The 15,866-nt window shown below is 39.4% G+C and overlaps 1 protein-coding gene across 1 annotated transcript; it reads left to right on the forward strand.

The window, feature by feature from the left end:
- The first annotated feature begins 2,103 nt into the window (after positions 1–2,103).
- Positions 2,104–15,676, forward strand: LOC100709320 (LIM domain and actin-binding protein 1). The gene is made up of 10 exons (XM_005469440.4): positions 2,104–2,247; positions 4,990–5,132; positions 5,808–5,853; positions 9,433–9,849; positions 11,493–11,547; positions 11,650–11,738; positions 12,663–12,750; positions 12,893–12,924; positions 13,032–13,165; positions 13,242–15,676. Exons 2-10 carry the CDS (start codon positions 5,011–5,013, stop codon positions 14,317–14,319), a joined length of 2,061 nt encoding a protein of 686 aa, XP_005469497.1. The 5' UTR covers positions 2,104–2,247; positions 4,990–5,010; the 3' UTR covers positions 14,320–15,676.
- The last annotated feature ends 190 nt before the right edge of the window (positions 15,677–15,866 follow it).

Genomic DNA, 15,866 nt, shown 5'->3' on the forward strand with positions numbered 1-15,866 from the left:
ATACGTAACTTGACATGCACCTCCCAAGAAATTTAACTACATGTCGGGTCAATTCATATCACAATGACTTTAATGGCGTGGAAGGTTGCGCTAAATAAAAGGAGTTTCCGGTCACTATGTAAGTTAGGACATAAATTTCCTGCAGAAGTCTAAATCAAGCTTAAGCCTTGTAAGTTGCGAGGTGCGGCCTCCATGGATGGGAACTGTTTGTACAGCACATCCCACAGATGCTGGACTGGAGGTCAACATTTGAAGTCAACACCTCAAACCTGTTGTTGTGCTCCGTAAACCATTCCTGAACCATTTTTGCTTTGTGGCAGGCTGTGTTATCACACTGACAGAGGCCACAGCCATCAGGGGATACCGTTCCCATGAAAAGGAGGGCTTTCATGAGAACAGGCAGACCTATAGCAATGCTTAGGTAGGTGTATGAGTCGAAGTAACATCAGGACCCAAGGTTTCCCAGCAGAACATTGCCCAAAGCATTACACTGGCTGCACCTACTTGATTATTTCCCATACTGCAAGCAATACACACACACCCAGCCATCCACGTGTTTGAAGAACACTTGATTCATCAGACCAGGCCACATTCTTCCACTGCTGTCTGGTCAAGTTCTGATGCTCATGTGTCAATTGTTGGCACTTGCGGTGGTGTGATGCACTGTGCATTCTGTCTGCAGATCAGACCTGTGTGGATAAAGGACCCAAAATGCAGACTGTCCAATAAGTTGAGGGAACAAAAAATGTCTGACCTTTTATTTAGGCAGAGCATGTAATCAAAGACACCAGCAGAAAACAAAGTCCAGGTAAAACAGACAAAAATGCAGCCCGGGCATGACAATAGTATTACAGTATGATACAACAGAGAACTAAGACAAACTGAGACTTTAAATAGACACATGAGGAAATCAGGGAGATGGGAAACACCATGCACACAAAATAAAACAGGAATAAAAACATGACAACACCAAACAGAGAGACCGAGACTTAACCAAACAAACAAACAAACAAACCAAAAAAAACTACCAAGTAAACTGTAAAAAATAGTGAAACTAAACTGGGAATGTTTAGTTTAGAAACACATAATCAAAACTTTATAAGCAATAAATAACCCAAACAGACACAAAATAATCAACAAGTAGAACTTATAAATATGTCCCCCATGTTCTTAAAAGAAAAGAGGCTTGTGTGCTCCCGTCTCAGCCTTTTTGAAGTGTGTTATTATAATTCTAATAGTTTCAATCCAAAAATGTGATACCAGTTATTTCTTTAAAGTTGCAAGCAATGTATTTTTAAATGTTTTCAAAATAGCAACAGATCCTCATTAGATAACCAAACTGACTAAAAATTCCTCTCATTAGTAGAAGAGTGAGCAAATATGCATTTCTTTGGTAGAGAACACAAATTATTCAACTGAAAAACCGCCACTAACTTAAATATTTCACTTGGCCCCGTTTCAGATGAGATCAGTACCCGTAACAGCCTTGGCACAGAGAACAGATAGTACTTTGCTCAAGGACTCATACACTTGAGCAAAATGGTGGAAAATAAAAAATTCAAGCTGTGATCTTCCTTCCTTGTAGCTCATCCAGCTGCTCTTATTTAGAAGGCAAATATCATGCAAACATTCAATGTCCCTTCCCTGACACAACCTGTTTTGACACCCATTACATTTAATAGGCTATTTTCCACAGGCAGGTCTTAAACAGTGGCTTTAGTAATGTTGTTGAGCTGGCACAATGCTATGTTTGACTTTGGAGCCTTGATTACTAATGGTATGTCTCACTTCTGTTTTTACTATTTTAAGCATTTTACTGCATTCTGTGGATGAAGCATTGCATTTTATAACACTAGTACTACACTACTAATCAAGCTATTATGTTAACAAGTCGAGGAACAGTGGCTGAAAACTTTCAAAAGACAAAGCAAAGAAACCCCCCAAACCTATTTCCTTCATGTTTTTCTTCCCTGAGCTTTCCCGTCGCCAGAAACTGTCTCACTCTGGAATTTCTAGTCGCACGGAACAAGAGCTCACCCTGCAAGCAAGCACAAACGCAAAACGCAGGTAGGAGTAATTTAACACCTAAGGTCATTGGTGCATAAAATCACGTGACGTTTGTCTCGCGTACTCGCACTGCACCTTTCTCCCCGGGCCACACCGGGCGGTGACGCAGTGGCGGCAGCAGTGTCAGGTGTCGCACAGGTTTCACAAAAAAAAGAAGTGACTCAACGGAAGTTCGCACAGGTAAGACGAAACCTAAAATAAGGACATAAAACGGGTTTTAATATACGTTGTAGCTACTATCAAAATAATAACGCCTATTTTGAAAACACTGAGGCAGTCGGCGACTGTTTAGGTCGAGATTTTGAATTTTATTGTCAAGCACGTGTACATACTTCTTCCTCCTCCTCGCTGTCTTCCAGGGAAAATGCCAAACCAGCCCAACAGCTAAGCTTGTACTCTTAAGCGTAGTCACTGAGCTCTTTCGTGTAAGTGAAACTTACTTTGAATAAAATTATGAGCGTTTAAATCTTTGTTAAAGTGTAGGTCTATAGGCTAACTATATTAGCTCGCAGGTATAACCACCATCTTACTGTTGCACCTGTAATTAAAGTTTTTTTTAATTCACTAGACGCGATGCCCCCTGAACAGGGCTGCCGCTCTTAATGTCGCGTCTGTTGCTCGCCTCTGTGCTGAGTCTTCACTTTAGACTCGGTTATTTTCGTCTGAACAGCTGATTTTGTGGTTTTGGTTTTAAGAATAGTTGCATCATGGTTCGTTAATGTGTCAAACAATGCGGACTCCTCCTTAGTTGTTACCGTGTTGTGGTTGTTGTCACGGAGAACTTTAAATAAGGGATAAAGGTCAGTATATAAACGGGTTATTGATAAGTTTCTAAAGATTCTAGTTTCTGTATTTTATTTTAATTTCAAAAGCGCACACACCAAATCTTAGCTTTAGTTCTTTTCAGGCTTTGTTTAAGATGTATTATCCAAGTTACCTCTGATTTAGTCGGTGTTTCTGTTGAAAACCTGCACAAGTAACACAAATAGTAATTGTTAGAATTGTGCATCAGTTGGAAAAGGACAGCTAGGAGTTAATGATATAATCCAGAGATGACAGAGTGACAGTTTTTGAAAGATTAGATTATTTGTTGTCATACTAAAAAGCCATTAAACTGACTTGCATTATGTTTTATTAAGTGCTTAAACAGTAAAAGCAGTTTTTTTTCCTTTCAGGTTTCCATATAAGGTTGCTAAACAGGAAGTCAGAATTCTGAGCATTTGTTTTGCATACCTATGAACCATTTCGTTCTTTCCTTTGTATTAGTGTACAGTTTTCTGCTTCCTGTCAACGAGTGGATGACCACGTACATGTAGAAAATCTCTCTTTCTAATAGTAGGGATTTGTGTTTGCTTTTGAATCGTAGATGTCCTTTGTATTTTCTTTGGTTTCTTCGGGCGTGTAGTGTTTAAGGATATGCAAAAGAGCGGATAGGCGACTTTAAACTGAGATGACCTGTATTATCCTTGTGGCAGACTGGTAGCTTGTCTAGGGTGTGTCCCTACCTTTCAGTCGCAGTGCATGCAGGTATGGACTGCAGCCCCTGGATAACCTGCAAAAGAATCTGCAGTTTAAAATGATTTTCAGCACAGCTATCAAAATTGAATGAAGAAGTAACTGACTACAGCAAAATATACAATTAATCAATTGATAAACTGACTTTCCTGCCAGGCTTAAACATTGTAGCATTAACAAGTAGCCTCTCGGATGTAAGAACCTCATAAAAAGGTTATTCTGTTGTGAATCTCTGTCTCTCCTAAAAACTCTTAACACTAACCTCAGAGTAAATGGAATTAATTATATATAACTGATTAGAAGTACATCTTATAAATATGTAATATGTGCAGTCATGTTTAATCACGTTTATCCAAAAGTGATTTCATGAGCACCAGCTGTATTGGACTATTTTTGTGTCTATGTAGTCAGTGCTATGGCGAAATTCAGTCCAAAGTCCTCACACTATGCTTGTCCCAATTATTGCTTTGCATCTAAGTGATGATGTAATAGGTACGCCTGAGTGAAAAGGTCCAGCTAGGAAGATAAATGATTACTGACTGTGCAGTGATTTCCAATTTATGGCTTTATAACATACTGTCTGAGCACTAAACCAGGGTTTCATGGGCTAACGTTCAGCTAATCCATCCCTGCTGACTTGGAACACTGTATCAACAAAGTATGGGTTTGTCAGGGCATTATTCATGACAAAGAAGACATTTCTGTTTGCTGGGAATGTGGTTGTTGGACCTTTATGAATGTTGGTTTTGTAAGGACAATGGGCTCACGCTCAGCTGTTATCAGTTTGTGTTGCTGTCTTGCAATCAAGCGGCACAAGCTGGAGAGCAAGTTTGAACATGTTGACTTGTGTGTTTGCATCCCACACTTCATGTGCCTGTACTCCGTCATATGTATGCCAGGAGCGAGAAAAGATATCTGACAGAGCATGTCATAGGCCTGCACATGTATTTCGAGCGCAAAGTTTCACTCTGGCATAAATCTTCTCAAGAGGTTGTGTATGCCAAGAAAGTGGTGTTGCTGTCAGATAACTTGGTGGACTGATAGCAAATGCAGATAGGAAGACGGAGTGTGTCACTTTATTTCCATGAAAAGCAAGAATTCTTCATTCAAGTGTCTAATAGAGGGAACTAGAGGACGGGCCTTGCTGTTAAAAAAAATATATAGTTTTTCTTATTTGTGACTTTTTCCCCGAAGATGGAGAAAATAGGAGACAACAGAAACATCAGTAAATCAGTGCAGCAGAATAGTCAGTTGCCCACTAAAGACATCCCTTAACTATAGATACATGAACTGTAGTGTTGAGATGCCTGAAATTGTTTGAGCATTAGTGTCAGAAGCTAAGAAATGCAGACTGTATTCTAATACACATTTCTTACATTAGGAGTATTTGTGTTTTGTTTCTTTTAGGTATTTGGTTAATTGGCAGACATGGAAAGTAATCCATTCAGTCGGAGGAACTGGGCGGCACAGTCCATGCGTATCACTGCGAAGGAGCTGTCGCTGGTCAGCACCCGAGGGAAAACCAATGCCATTGCAGAGCGCTTCTCCAAGTGAGTAACACTGTGTTGTCAGTAATATTTGCTGTACTTTTAAAACGACCCTAATAGTAATGAAAGCTTAAATATACACTTATGTACTGAAAACTGAATCCACGTAGACGACACCCTAATACAGACCTATGTGATTTGCTCTTGTGGTCTCTTGATCTCAGTCACAATTTCAGTATTCTGTGTATAATATATCAAAAATAATTGGGACTAAAATGACTTATATTTGAGTTTTAATTAAACTTTATTGAATAGTCAAACTTTATTTGTTGCTGAGTGCATTACATGTTAAACATTTTTGTTGTTAAAAACTAGTGATCACTGATCTAGAGCACTTACCAACTAGTTGATGATGTATGGAGAAGACCTCTTAATATTTTTTATGATTTATTGTTTGTGTTACACAGTGATAAAATAATGCTATAATACTATATATTTTCTGTTAAAGGTATAAAAATATAAAAGAAACTAAATTAAAGCCTTATATAAACACAACAAAATTATATCCAGACAAAAAACAACATTAAAATTAAATTCAAGTCTATCACTTATTGAGTTTACATTATTTACATCTCACAAGGTTCTTGAAGGAACAAATGGGCCTTTTAGAAAATTATGTGTATCTGCTTGTTATTGTTTTGAATCACTAGATGTCAGTGTTGTTTCTTTCTCTCTCAGGTACCAGAAAGCTGCTGAAGATTCGAGTGCAGACAAGAAAAAGGGAGTAAGTACTTCTCTGAAGCTTTCTGAACAGATGGATAGTAGCAACATTTCATTTTCCAGTGACATCAGTTTAGAGTCATTTCTATTTTACCATGAGTTAAATAGTTTTGTGCAGCTGTTCCTGAATTTAATACATGAAAAAATAGAAAGAGTTCTCACATAAAGATCATCACGTCTTGTTTACAGCATTCTGATAATCCTGTCATAATGAACGGCATGATTAAATGATGTTTTTGTATGCAGCACGTCTTGCTTCATTTGCTCAGCATCCCCTAGTAATGGTGTTCAACTAATTACAGTATGAAGAGTGCACATGCAAACACACACACTCACCATGCCAACACACTGTCTGGGCCAAATGTCTTGTCCTGGCTTACATCTCATTGGCCACTTGTTGCGATGGGCAGGCTATCAAGCCCATAATCCTACTTTAGTGTAATCCCCGTGCAATGTTTCCAACTGTAGGTTAGCTGCTTTGTCAGAAAGACTGGCAAAAACCTGGACTGGGATTAAACCAATAACCCACCAGCTAATACCATGAAGAAATATGAGGTATTGTAGCCATGGTTGTGTATAATATTGTTATTGTTTACCAGTAAGGGTAGTTAGCTTCTTTTTTCTGTGTTTAATGATATGACTGGTAACGAGGATGACATCAGCCTTTCTTCCTCTCCCATAGAAACATGATGTGACTGCATTAGACAGACACTACCCTGTGTTATTTTGTTGTAACGTAACTGTAATGAAACACTGCTAGTGTAAATAGTTGGATTAACCACTGTTTTCTCTAACTTATGCTTTAGACTGAATCATTCTGGTTTACTTGTATGTCTATGAGGTAGGTCTACAGCTCATGTACCACAAAGTATCTGAGGATAATAGTCATCTCCACGTGTGTCTGAGACAAGTTTGAAAGAGCAGCATAAAAAGGCCATCTGGCTGTCTGTGTGTGTGTGTGTGTGTGTGTGTGTGTGTGTGTGTGTGTGTGTGTGTTTGAGGTGGGGGAAGGGGGAAATAAATAATCTGTCAGATAAATTACATAAAAAATTGATAACAATTTTGGTGCATAGTTATGAGGGACCAAACGATTAAACTGCAAAGAGTAAACAATGTGATATTATGTTAATATTCACAGATTCAACAACAAATGGTTACAATAAGAAACTGAGAAATCATTTTTTTTCCTTACAGTTTTTATCCTTTTATTTGATGTAACAATTCAGTATGAGAGCAACTTATTCTTATATTTTATATGTTGTAATTTTTTGTGTGAGGGGGATTATTGCTTGGCAGGATCATCTATCCAACATGTATTTTCCTCCTGCAACCAGGGAATCTGCAAACAAAGCCTGTCAAAATGGTCTTTGTGGTGTCTGATGGTGTAGCTGTTCTCAAAATATTGATGAAGTGAGTCAAATTCAGTTGTTCTGATAACTCTACACAGTCCTTGTGGCTTAAGCAGTATTAAGCAGAAAAAACTAGGGAAGAAGAAAGAAATGCACTGGGTATAGGGTCTTGCAGTTTCAGCTAGTTTAATACTATGCTATAATTAGTGCGAAATATTCGGCAAGTACCTTTAAATTCAGAAATCAGTGGCAATCAAGGCAACTGTGTAATACTCTGTGATGTGGTCCTTCTGACAGTGTTCTGATGGGAGAAAGCAGGTTTAACAAAACATGAATCTTTAATCTGAACTTTTGAAGTGTAGTTCCAGTTCCAGAGCAGCTGGATAATTAGCCAAGGCAGCTCTGAGTAGCTTGAACCTGGTTGAAGTTCATCCACAGTGGCCATAAAAAGCCCTTTAATTTGTGGAGCTCTGATACTGTGATTCATCATAGCAGAGGGGAAATAAAAAACTCTATTTTAATACAGTGAGTCTACAAGTATGAGTGAGTTCCAGTTTGAATCATGACATTTAACTTAAAGCGTAAGTTAATGTTGTGATATTTATTATATTTATTTATAGTATTTATATTTATAGTATAAATATAATAATAGGGTGTCTATGTTCAGACTGATGTAAATTCTTACATGTCAAGCGTAACATTTAAAAAAACTTGTTCAGCAGTATATAATTGCTGCCTGTATTAAAAAACTAATTTTCCATTAAGTCTCCATTGAGTACTACCGATGAATCTCAAAACTCAATAAATGTACACAGTCTCCAGTATGATATGAAAAGTATGACATGAATGTTCCACCACAACATCACGAGTCATTGTTAAGCTATTTCATTTTTTACTAAGAATTTGTTGATGATGACTTAGAAATCTGTCTAAAAGTTCTGGTACAACCATTGCTGTTTTCTAATAACTTTTTATTTTAATGGCTGTGTCCATGTTTTTAAATTTTGTCTTTATCCTAAGACTTGTATTATTTAGTCTGGTATCATAAATCTCATACATACGGTTTTTAGTCGCATTATCTTGATAGATCATTTGGGATTGAAAGGCTGTCCAAGTCGTCACAGTTAACAAAGAGTTAACTTTTCCCTGATTGAATCATTTCCTGCTCTGGTTTCCTGGGTATTCTGACTCTCTCTCTTTCACTTTCCTGCTGTTAAAGGGGCTGGACTAGCTCTTACAAGTAGATCTTGTCTTGCTGCTAGCATCCGGGAGGGTTCTGCCTCCCACTATCTGTCTGCACTGTGACCTGTAGAGGACCAATCAAAGGACTCCCACATCTCTTGCTGTCTAGTTGTGGTTACACCTCGTTCGGCCACTTCATCGCATTCAAGGTTTACTTTCTTCCTTTTGGCTTGAAAATCAAGAGCCAGCTCCATTACTTTTCAGTTATTTATATTCCTTGTGGTCTTGCCTGACAAAGACTGTCATTGTGCCTTTGTTATTTTGTCCCTGCTTTTTTTTTTTTACAGATTTCTTCTTTTGTCTGTCCGAATGTCAATTCAACTCTTTTTCAGGTGTACCAGATTCATTTTATTCACTATGGCCGAGGTAGTGGTGTCTAGTAGTGGATGGGGTTTTGGTTGTAATCTCTACTTTGGTTTGTTTTATTCAAGGAGATTTAATTAAGTTTAATTTAATAATAGCATAACTTGTTTAAATGTTCACACAGAAGCTTTGATAGAAAAGTTCATGTTACAAGTTGATTTCTTACCATTCTCACATCCTCTTTTTTTTCCAACACTTTCATAATTAAGGAAGTTCATGCCTTCTATTATTGTGCCATGCTGCTTGCTGCTGTCTTCCTGTCACTGGTGGCAGCAGATAAGTGGTGACAAGAGTTGCCGTCAGTGTCTTTGGGTAAGGTAGAAATTGTCATGTGGAAAGGAATGCAACTGAAGGATCTGTCTCAGATATCTCCATCTTGAGCCAGCTGTTAAAATTCAGCAGCCACAGGATAATATTTATTTCCTGGACCAACTTTGAACAGCTGTTCACCTAATCCTTGGGTGAAGCCAAGTTCAGATTCAGGCATTTCCTTTATTCCATTATATGGGACTGTGGATAAAGCTGTATGTCCTAATAGTGTATGCGTGTATAGTTTAGCTTATACACAGTCATTTTATGGTAAGCATAACATGCTCAACATTAAATTTCTTTTCTTGTCTTTCTTGCAGTCTTTTGAGAGTGGAACAGTAGCCCTGCGATCTGGCGGCCTCAGTGTTCTGAAGAAGCGCTGGGAGCAAGGAGGAACCGGTGATCAGGACAAGCCTTCTTCGGTTCCACCTCCACGCCAGCCCATCTCCCGCCACAGGCCTCGTACCTTGAACAGGCCTCCTTCCGTTACTGAGCCTCCGGTAAAGAGTCCTGGCCCACTGACAGATCAGGGAGGTCAACACACAGCCAATAGTGTTCAGCAGGCCCCAGCAGCTCCAGAGATTGAAGACCAGAGAGAGATGGAGAAGGAAGAGATGACGACTGAAAAGCTTGAACAGCACGTTCCAACCAGCCCGCGTGCCTCTTATGAAAAGCCCAGAGTGCCTTTGAACAACCTAAAGATGAAGTTTGAGAAAGGAGAAGAGCCCACGGAAAAGGTAAAATATTTTGCTTTTGATATTCCTGTAGCTGTAGCTGTGGTCACTGTATCCTCAACACTGCTAGAGATCACACTGGCCTGGATAAATAATTTGTATGAGGATCTGAGGGTAAGGATTTAGTACTTTTGGGTAAAGTAATTGTAACAATAATGCTGAGTCAGACCAGTCTTGTGCAATATTAGAAAAAAGACTGATGGCACAATGTTTCCCACATGTAGTGAGCTCCATGTTGCCTTCGTGACCATAGTTAATTGGTACATTTAAAAAAATCTTACATGCTAATTGCTTTGCTGCTACAATCTCTGTCCAACAGTATACTAGTGACTCGTAGTTCATAAACGGAGATAAGAAGCTCTGAGTCATACATTAATGATTGATAAAAACCTGTGACCATCATGTACGTGCAGAAATACTCAGTGCTTAGTGTAGTTTCTGCAGATTTTCACCATCCTTCATATTTAGATTGTTTTAAATGCATTACCCATTTTTACTCAGTTTCTTCTGTTTTCTGAAGGAGCGCTTGTCCGTGTGAATTTACCCTTGTTCTCCCCAGCACCACCCACTCATCTCTATCTTTCATTCATTCAGCCCAAGACAACAAGCATGTCACTCTTTATCTTCTGTAACAGAGGAATGCAGAAGCATTCCTGACCTAGGGCCGTCTCATTCCTCACAGGATCCCTTCTGAGGAGCAGTTGTCTTTATCTCACTTTTTATTAGCTGCAGTGTGTACCCTGCTCTACTGGGATTTTCCCAGTCCTGGGAATCATATTTAATTTTTTTTTTTATTTCATTTTGTTGTGCAGCTCTGTATACACCATTTACTGCAGTCATGAAACAACCTATAAAATCAAATGAACTAAGTCGTAGTGTTTTTCACTGCTAGTAAAGAAGAAATAAAATTTATATTACTAACATTTAAAAATTAGACTGGAGCCTTTATAACTGGTTATATAACCTTATAATCAAATATAGTCCAGTGCACCCTTTGCCCCTGTCTGGCTGCAGCTTTCAATATTTTAATGTTCTAGTTGGTGTTCGATTTGCATGGCAGGGGCGGTCTGCGAGACAACAGGACTCCAAAGTTCCAGTGAAGCAGTCTGAAGAAATGGCTATTTTAATTGGTCCAAACCAGTTCATGTGTGAAAAGGATAAGTGGTGCGAGAAACTGTGTGGTTTTCTCATTTGTTTGAGTAAAATAGGCATATTGGCACACAAACACACACAGCTCATTCTTTAGTAGAGTGGAATAATTTTGGTTCTTTGCCCGAATGCAAACATGTGTTTGGTTCTTTTCAGCCACATGCTGCATGGCTGTCTCTGCAGATACCACTCTGTTACTGCCAGGTATTCACTGGATGCCTGGAAAGCACATCAGCTTGATTTTGTGCATTTTTTACTGCTGAGTTCAATATCTGCTGCTCAAAACTTGCAGCTTGTTTGGGTTTGATCCAGTCCTACAGGCGGTGTGACTTTTGACCACTTGTGAGTGACAATGCTATGAATAAAAAGATAAATGAACTGATTTAGGCCACAACTAAAGGCAGGGGAGGAGCAGAAAACAAATTTATGCTTAAAAGTTCATAACTTCACCTTCATAAACTGATCTTCAGAACCCATCAGTTGTTTTATTCTTCCAGGGTGGCAGAGCAGCACTTCGCAGTACTTCATCAGATGACGTGGAGCAGCAAAGCAGTAAGCAAATATCAGTAGCATTAATGAAATGCAGAAAGATTTGGGTTTAATGCAAAACAACCTCAGGCAAGGCACTTACTTTGATCCTTTCTTCTGCTTCAGGTCGCTCTGTGCTGAGGCGATCATCATCTCTGAAGGAAAAGATGGCCAAGTACCAGTTTGCTGTTGCTAAACAAGAACAGACACATTCTGTGAGTTCATGTAATAAAGAGGTTCACAACAAAAACAGAGAAAATCCCAGTAATTAAAAGATTACCTCGTATTTTGGAGATTTTAAGAGAATTTTAATGAACATGATTCAAAGTGATCAAAACAACAATCAAAGTCCAACATTATTCATTACATATATTAGTTACATCTTACTCGTACTGAGTTGGAGCCCCTTTCACTTTCAGAGCTGCATTATTTCTTAGTGACAACAAGCTGCTGGAAAACTTCCTCCGAGATTTTTGGTCCATGTTGACGTGATAGGATCACACAGTTAATGGATATTAACTGTGTGGATATATGAGCTCATTGTCATGTTCAAGAAACCAGTTTGAGATTGAGTTTTGTTACATGGAGTTTTATACTGCAGCTGTCAGAAGATTGGTACACTGTGGTTATAAAGGCATGGCCATTGTTAGTAACACTACTCAGGTGCTGTGGTGTTTTAATGATGCTCCCTTAGTACTAAGGAGCCCAAAGTTTCCCAAGAAAATACCCCCCACAACATTACACCACCACCACCAGCCTGAGCTGTTTATACAAGGCAGGCTTGATCCATGCTTTTATGTTGTTTACCCTACCATCTGAATGCTGCAGCAGAAATACAGACCATGCAACGTTTCTCAAGTCTCTGCTCAGTTTGAACTTCAGCAGGTCATCGTGGCCATGTTTACATGCATAAATACATCCAGGTGCTGACATGTTATTGCCAGCAACTCATCTAATCTTTCCCACACAGAAAATGAATTTTATCATTCAGCACAGACCATTTATTCTACCTTGCTTTTGTAACTCATGCTTTTTATCCCTTCTCTGAGATGTTTACCTTTCTGTACCAGAAACGGGTGGAAATCTCATTGTTTATATAACAATCAGTGTTTCTCTCTTCTTCTCTCTGTTTCCTCCAGGTTTCGGCCCCAAAACAGGAGAAACTAGATGCTCCAAAAGCATCTGCATCTGAAAATGAGAAAGTCACGCCTGTGCCTGAATGCAATGGTTGGTCTTAGAGGATACAGTCATGTGCAAATTTCATTTTTACTGTGCATATTTTTATTTAAAACACTAGTGCTACTAGTCTGCTTTACCAGTCTTAATAATTGAGCAGCAACTGAGCTCGTTTATGTTCTGTCCGTTTTAGGGGACAGCACGGAGCAACCAAAATCACCGCGGGTGAGTCACCACAGCGAACAGTAGACATGCACATATCATTAACTTAAAAAAACAAAAAATCAGCCAGTGTTAATTATCAATAAAGCTGACTCTATTTATGTTTTTAGAAGTTTCGCCCAGTAGAGAGGGAGACGTGCATCGCTTGTACGAAGCCAGTGTATCCACTGGAGAGACTTGTGGCCCATCAGCATGTCTACCACAAAAGCTGCTTCCGCTGTATTCATTGCAGCACAATGCTTAGGTAAGCATTCACACCAGATGCTTCAACTTCTATATCATAATCTCCTCTCATGTAAATATTCCTGTCTGTTTCATAGTCTTGCAAATTATGCTTCTCTGCATGGAAACATCTACTGCAAGCCCCATTTCAACCAGCTCTTCAAAGCCAAAGGCAACTATGATGAAGGCTTTGGTCATCGGCCTCATAAGGAGATGTGGGAGCCGCGAGTTGAGGGAGATGAAGATGTTGAAGTGGTGAAGCAAAAAGAACCAGAGAAAACTGCAACAGTGAATAGTCCAGCTGAGAGTGCCTCAGACATGCAGCCAGTCCCAGATGGGGAAACGTCTCCACAGGTTAAGGTTACAGATCTGACCGCCTTACTGGAAAAGCAGAGTCGCAAGCAGACAAATGTGAGCTCTGCTGAGAAAGCTCAGTCAGAAAAGCCAGCTGAGAAACGCAAGCTGAAGATCGACTGGCCTCCCCGGACGGGTGAGCGGCACACCGGGACAGAATCCCTTAGTCCAGTCACAGAGGACATTGGTTCAAGCCGACCCTGGAGAGCCAAGTGGCCTCCAGATGATGAAGCGCCTTCAACTTTCCAGAGCTCAGAGCGCGCTGAATTGAAGAGCCTGAGGAGGAGCACTTCTCTTAAGGAGCGGATTCGGCCTTTTACAATAGCAGCCAAACCCAAGTCCACAAACCCCGCAGGTCCTCGCGAGCCTCGTCGCCATCTCAAATCTCTGCAGGATTGGAGAGCATCTTTTGAGGAAAAAACATCTTCTGAAGAATCAACCAAGGAAAATAAGCCAGAAGTCCAGCAGGAGAAAAAGCAGGAAAAGAAAGAGAAGATGTCTCAGATGCAAAGTGAAGATAAAGAGACCATCTCTGAGGGGGACGTGGCGAGTCACGTTGAGAAAAAGAAAGAAAGAGATGAAGGAGTAAAAAGAAATACAAAAGGAGACGAGGCGGCTGGGGATGAGGGCTCTTTGAGAAGCTGGTCTCCTGATATGCCAGTCAACCTTTCTCCACCATCAAAGCCAAACCAGAACCGCACCTCCCAGGATGTGGGCTTCTGGGAAGAGGACAAAGAAGGAAGTGATGCAGAGGATCTGAGTGCAGAGGATATAATCAAGAAGAACCGCTATTATGAAGAGGAGGAGGACACTGAGTCATAGGAGTACCTTACAATTTTACTGTCACTTCCTTACACCTTAAAACCCCTTTTCATATTCTCAGTTTATACGTAGATTATAATTTTAGCTTTGCCAGATTTTATAGTGATGCAAAAGTGTGTAATAGAGTATGCTCATTCATGCATATTTATATATTAAAAACTGCCTTATGTTAACAGTTAATAACTTTAAAATGCAAAATTTTGTTTCCCATACTTATTTTCATTATATAGTTTAAACATATCTGATGTATCTTTTTTATGACTGATGATGATACTGGAAGGCTGGCCTCTGTTAAACTGAATCATTGACTGTGATCATTATGTGCAGCGTGAGCAGCATATTATGTGTAGGAGGTGTATCCACAATCTATTATAATTTATGTGGCACTTAATAGTACTCTTTAACTACAGGGAGTACCAGACTGCATGCAGCCAAACGGTCATAACGTGCAAGAAACAGTCTAAATATCTGCACTGCTAAGATGTCAGAAAGCACAGATATCAGAATAGGTTTTACACTTTGGTTTAATTTCAATAGTAAATTAAAGAGAAAAAATTAAACAGAACCTGAACAATCATGTGCTTGATAAGATTTTAGCTTATCTCCATACAACAACAAAAGCCTTGTCTTCTCTCAGGGATGAAAATACTGTCCATTAGTGTCAGTACTCCCTAATAGACGTCCCTTTATGTAATTACTCTGATTCTTTTCTTCTCTGCAAGCGTCAGGCATATTGAAATCACTTAATTTTCCCAATCAAGTGTCCTATGCTAGCTGGAGCCTATCTCAGCTACCAAGGGACGAGAGGTGGGGTACACCTGGACAGGTCGCCAGCCGGACGCAGGGCTCCACATCTCACTATGATTACGTTTTGCTTTTTTTTAATGTAGCGTGCATCTGAACATTCAACTATCACAAGGCCAGCTGCTTTTACTTGGTTAAAGTAACTAGATCTTTAAGTATACAGACAAACAAGCGAGTGAAGTCCAACACCATGCTGCTGGTTGATTTCTGCTTTGATAGAAGTACAATTAGAGCTACAGTGGCATATCAGAAAAGGCTTCCCTTAGTCTCAATCATAGCTGAGAAAGCTTCGATATGTTATTTATTTGGAGCTTTTTGATCGTGATGTTACATATTAGAATATTTTTATTATTAATCACCATTGCCATTTGCCACAGTACAGAACTTTTTCTGGTAGGAAACTTTTCAGTTGCATACCCTTGGGGCCTTCTGATTTTTTTTGTTTCATCCTTTTCAAATGTAATCCGGTTTATACTGCATGTTCACACTTTGCATTTTATATTGGTGGGATGTATGTTTTTAATAAATTGTACAATAAACCTTGGGTACCACAGTCTAAGCTGTCAGTTCAATGAAGGATTTGAGCAAAATTGACTCTTTTAATGTATAAACTACACAGGAACACAAAGGTTCATCTAGACCTTTACTTAAATTCACCAATTAATCCATTACAGTACCAGAAACAGCCAGCGTTCTTATCTGAGCAGCTCTTTGCTGTAGACCGTTGTGTCATGGTCTTTAAT

This window comes from Oreochromis niloticus, linkage group LG5 (genome assembly GCF_001858045.2).
Source record: "Oreochromis niloticus isolate F11D_XX linkage group LG5, O_niloticus_UMD_NMBU, whole genome shotgun sequence".
Lineage (NCBI taxonomy): Eukaryota > Metazoa > Chordata > Actinopteri > Cichliformes > Cichlidae > Oreochromis > Oreochromis niloticus.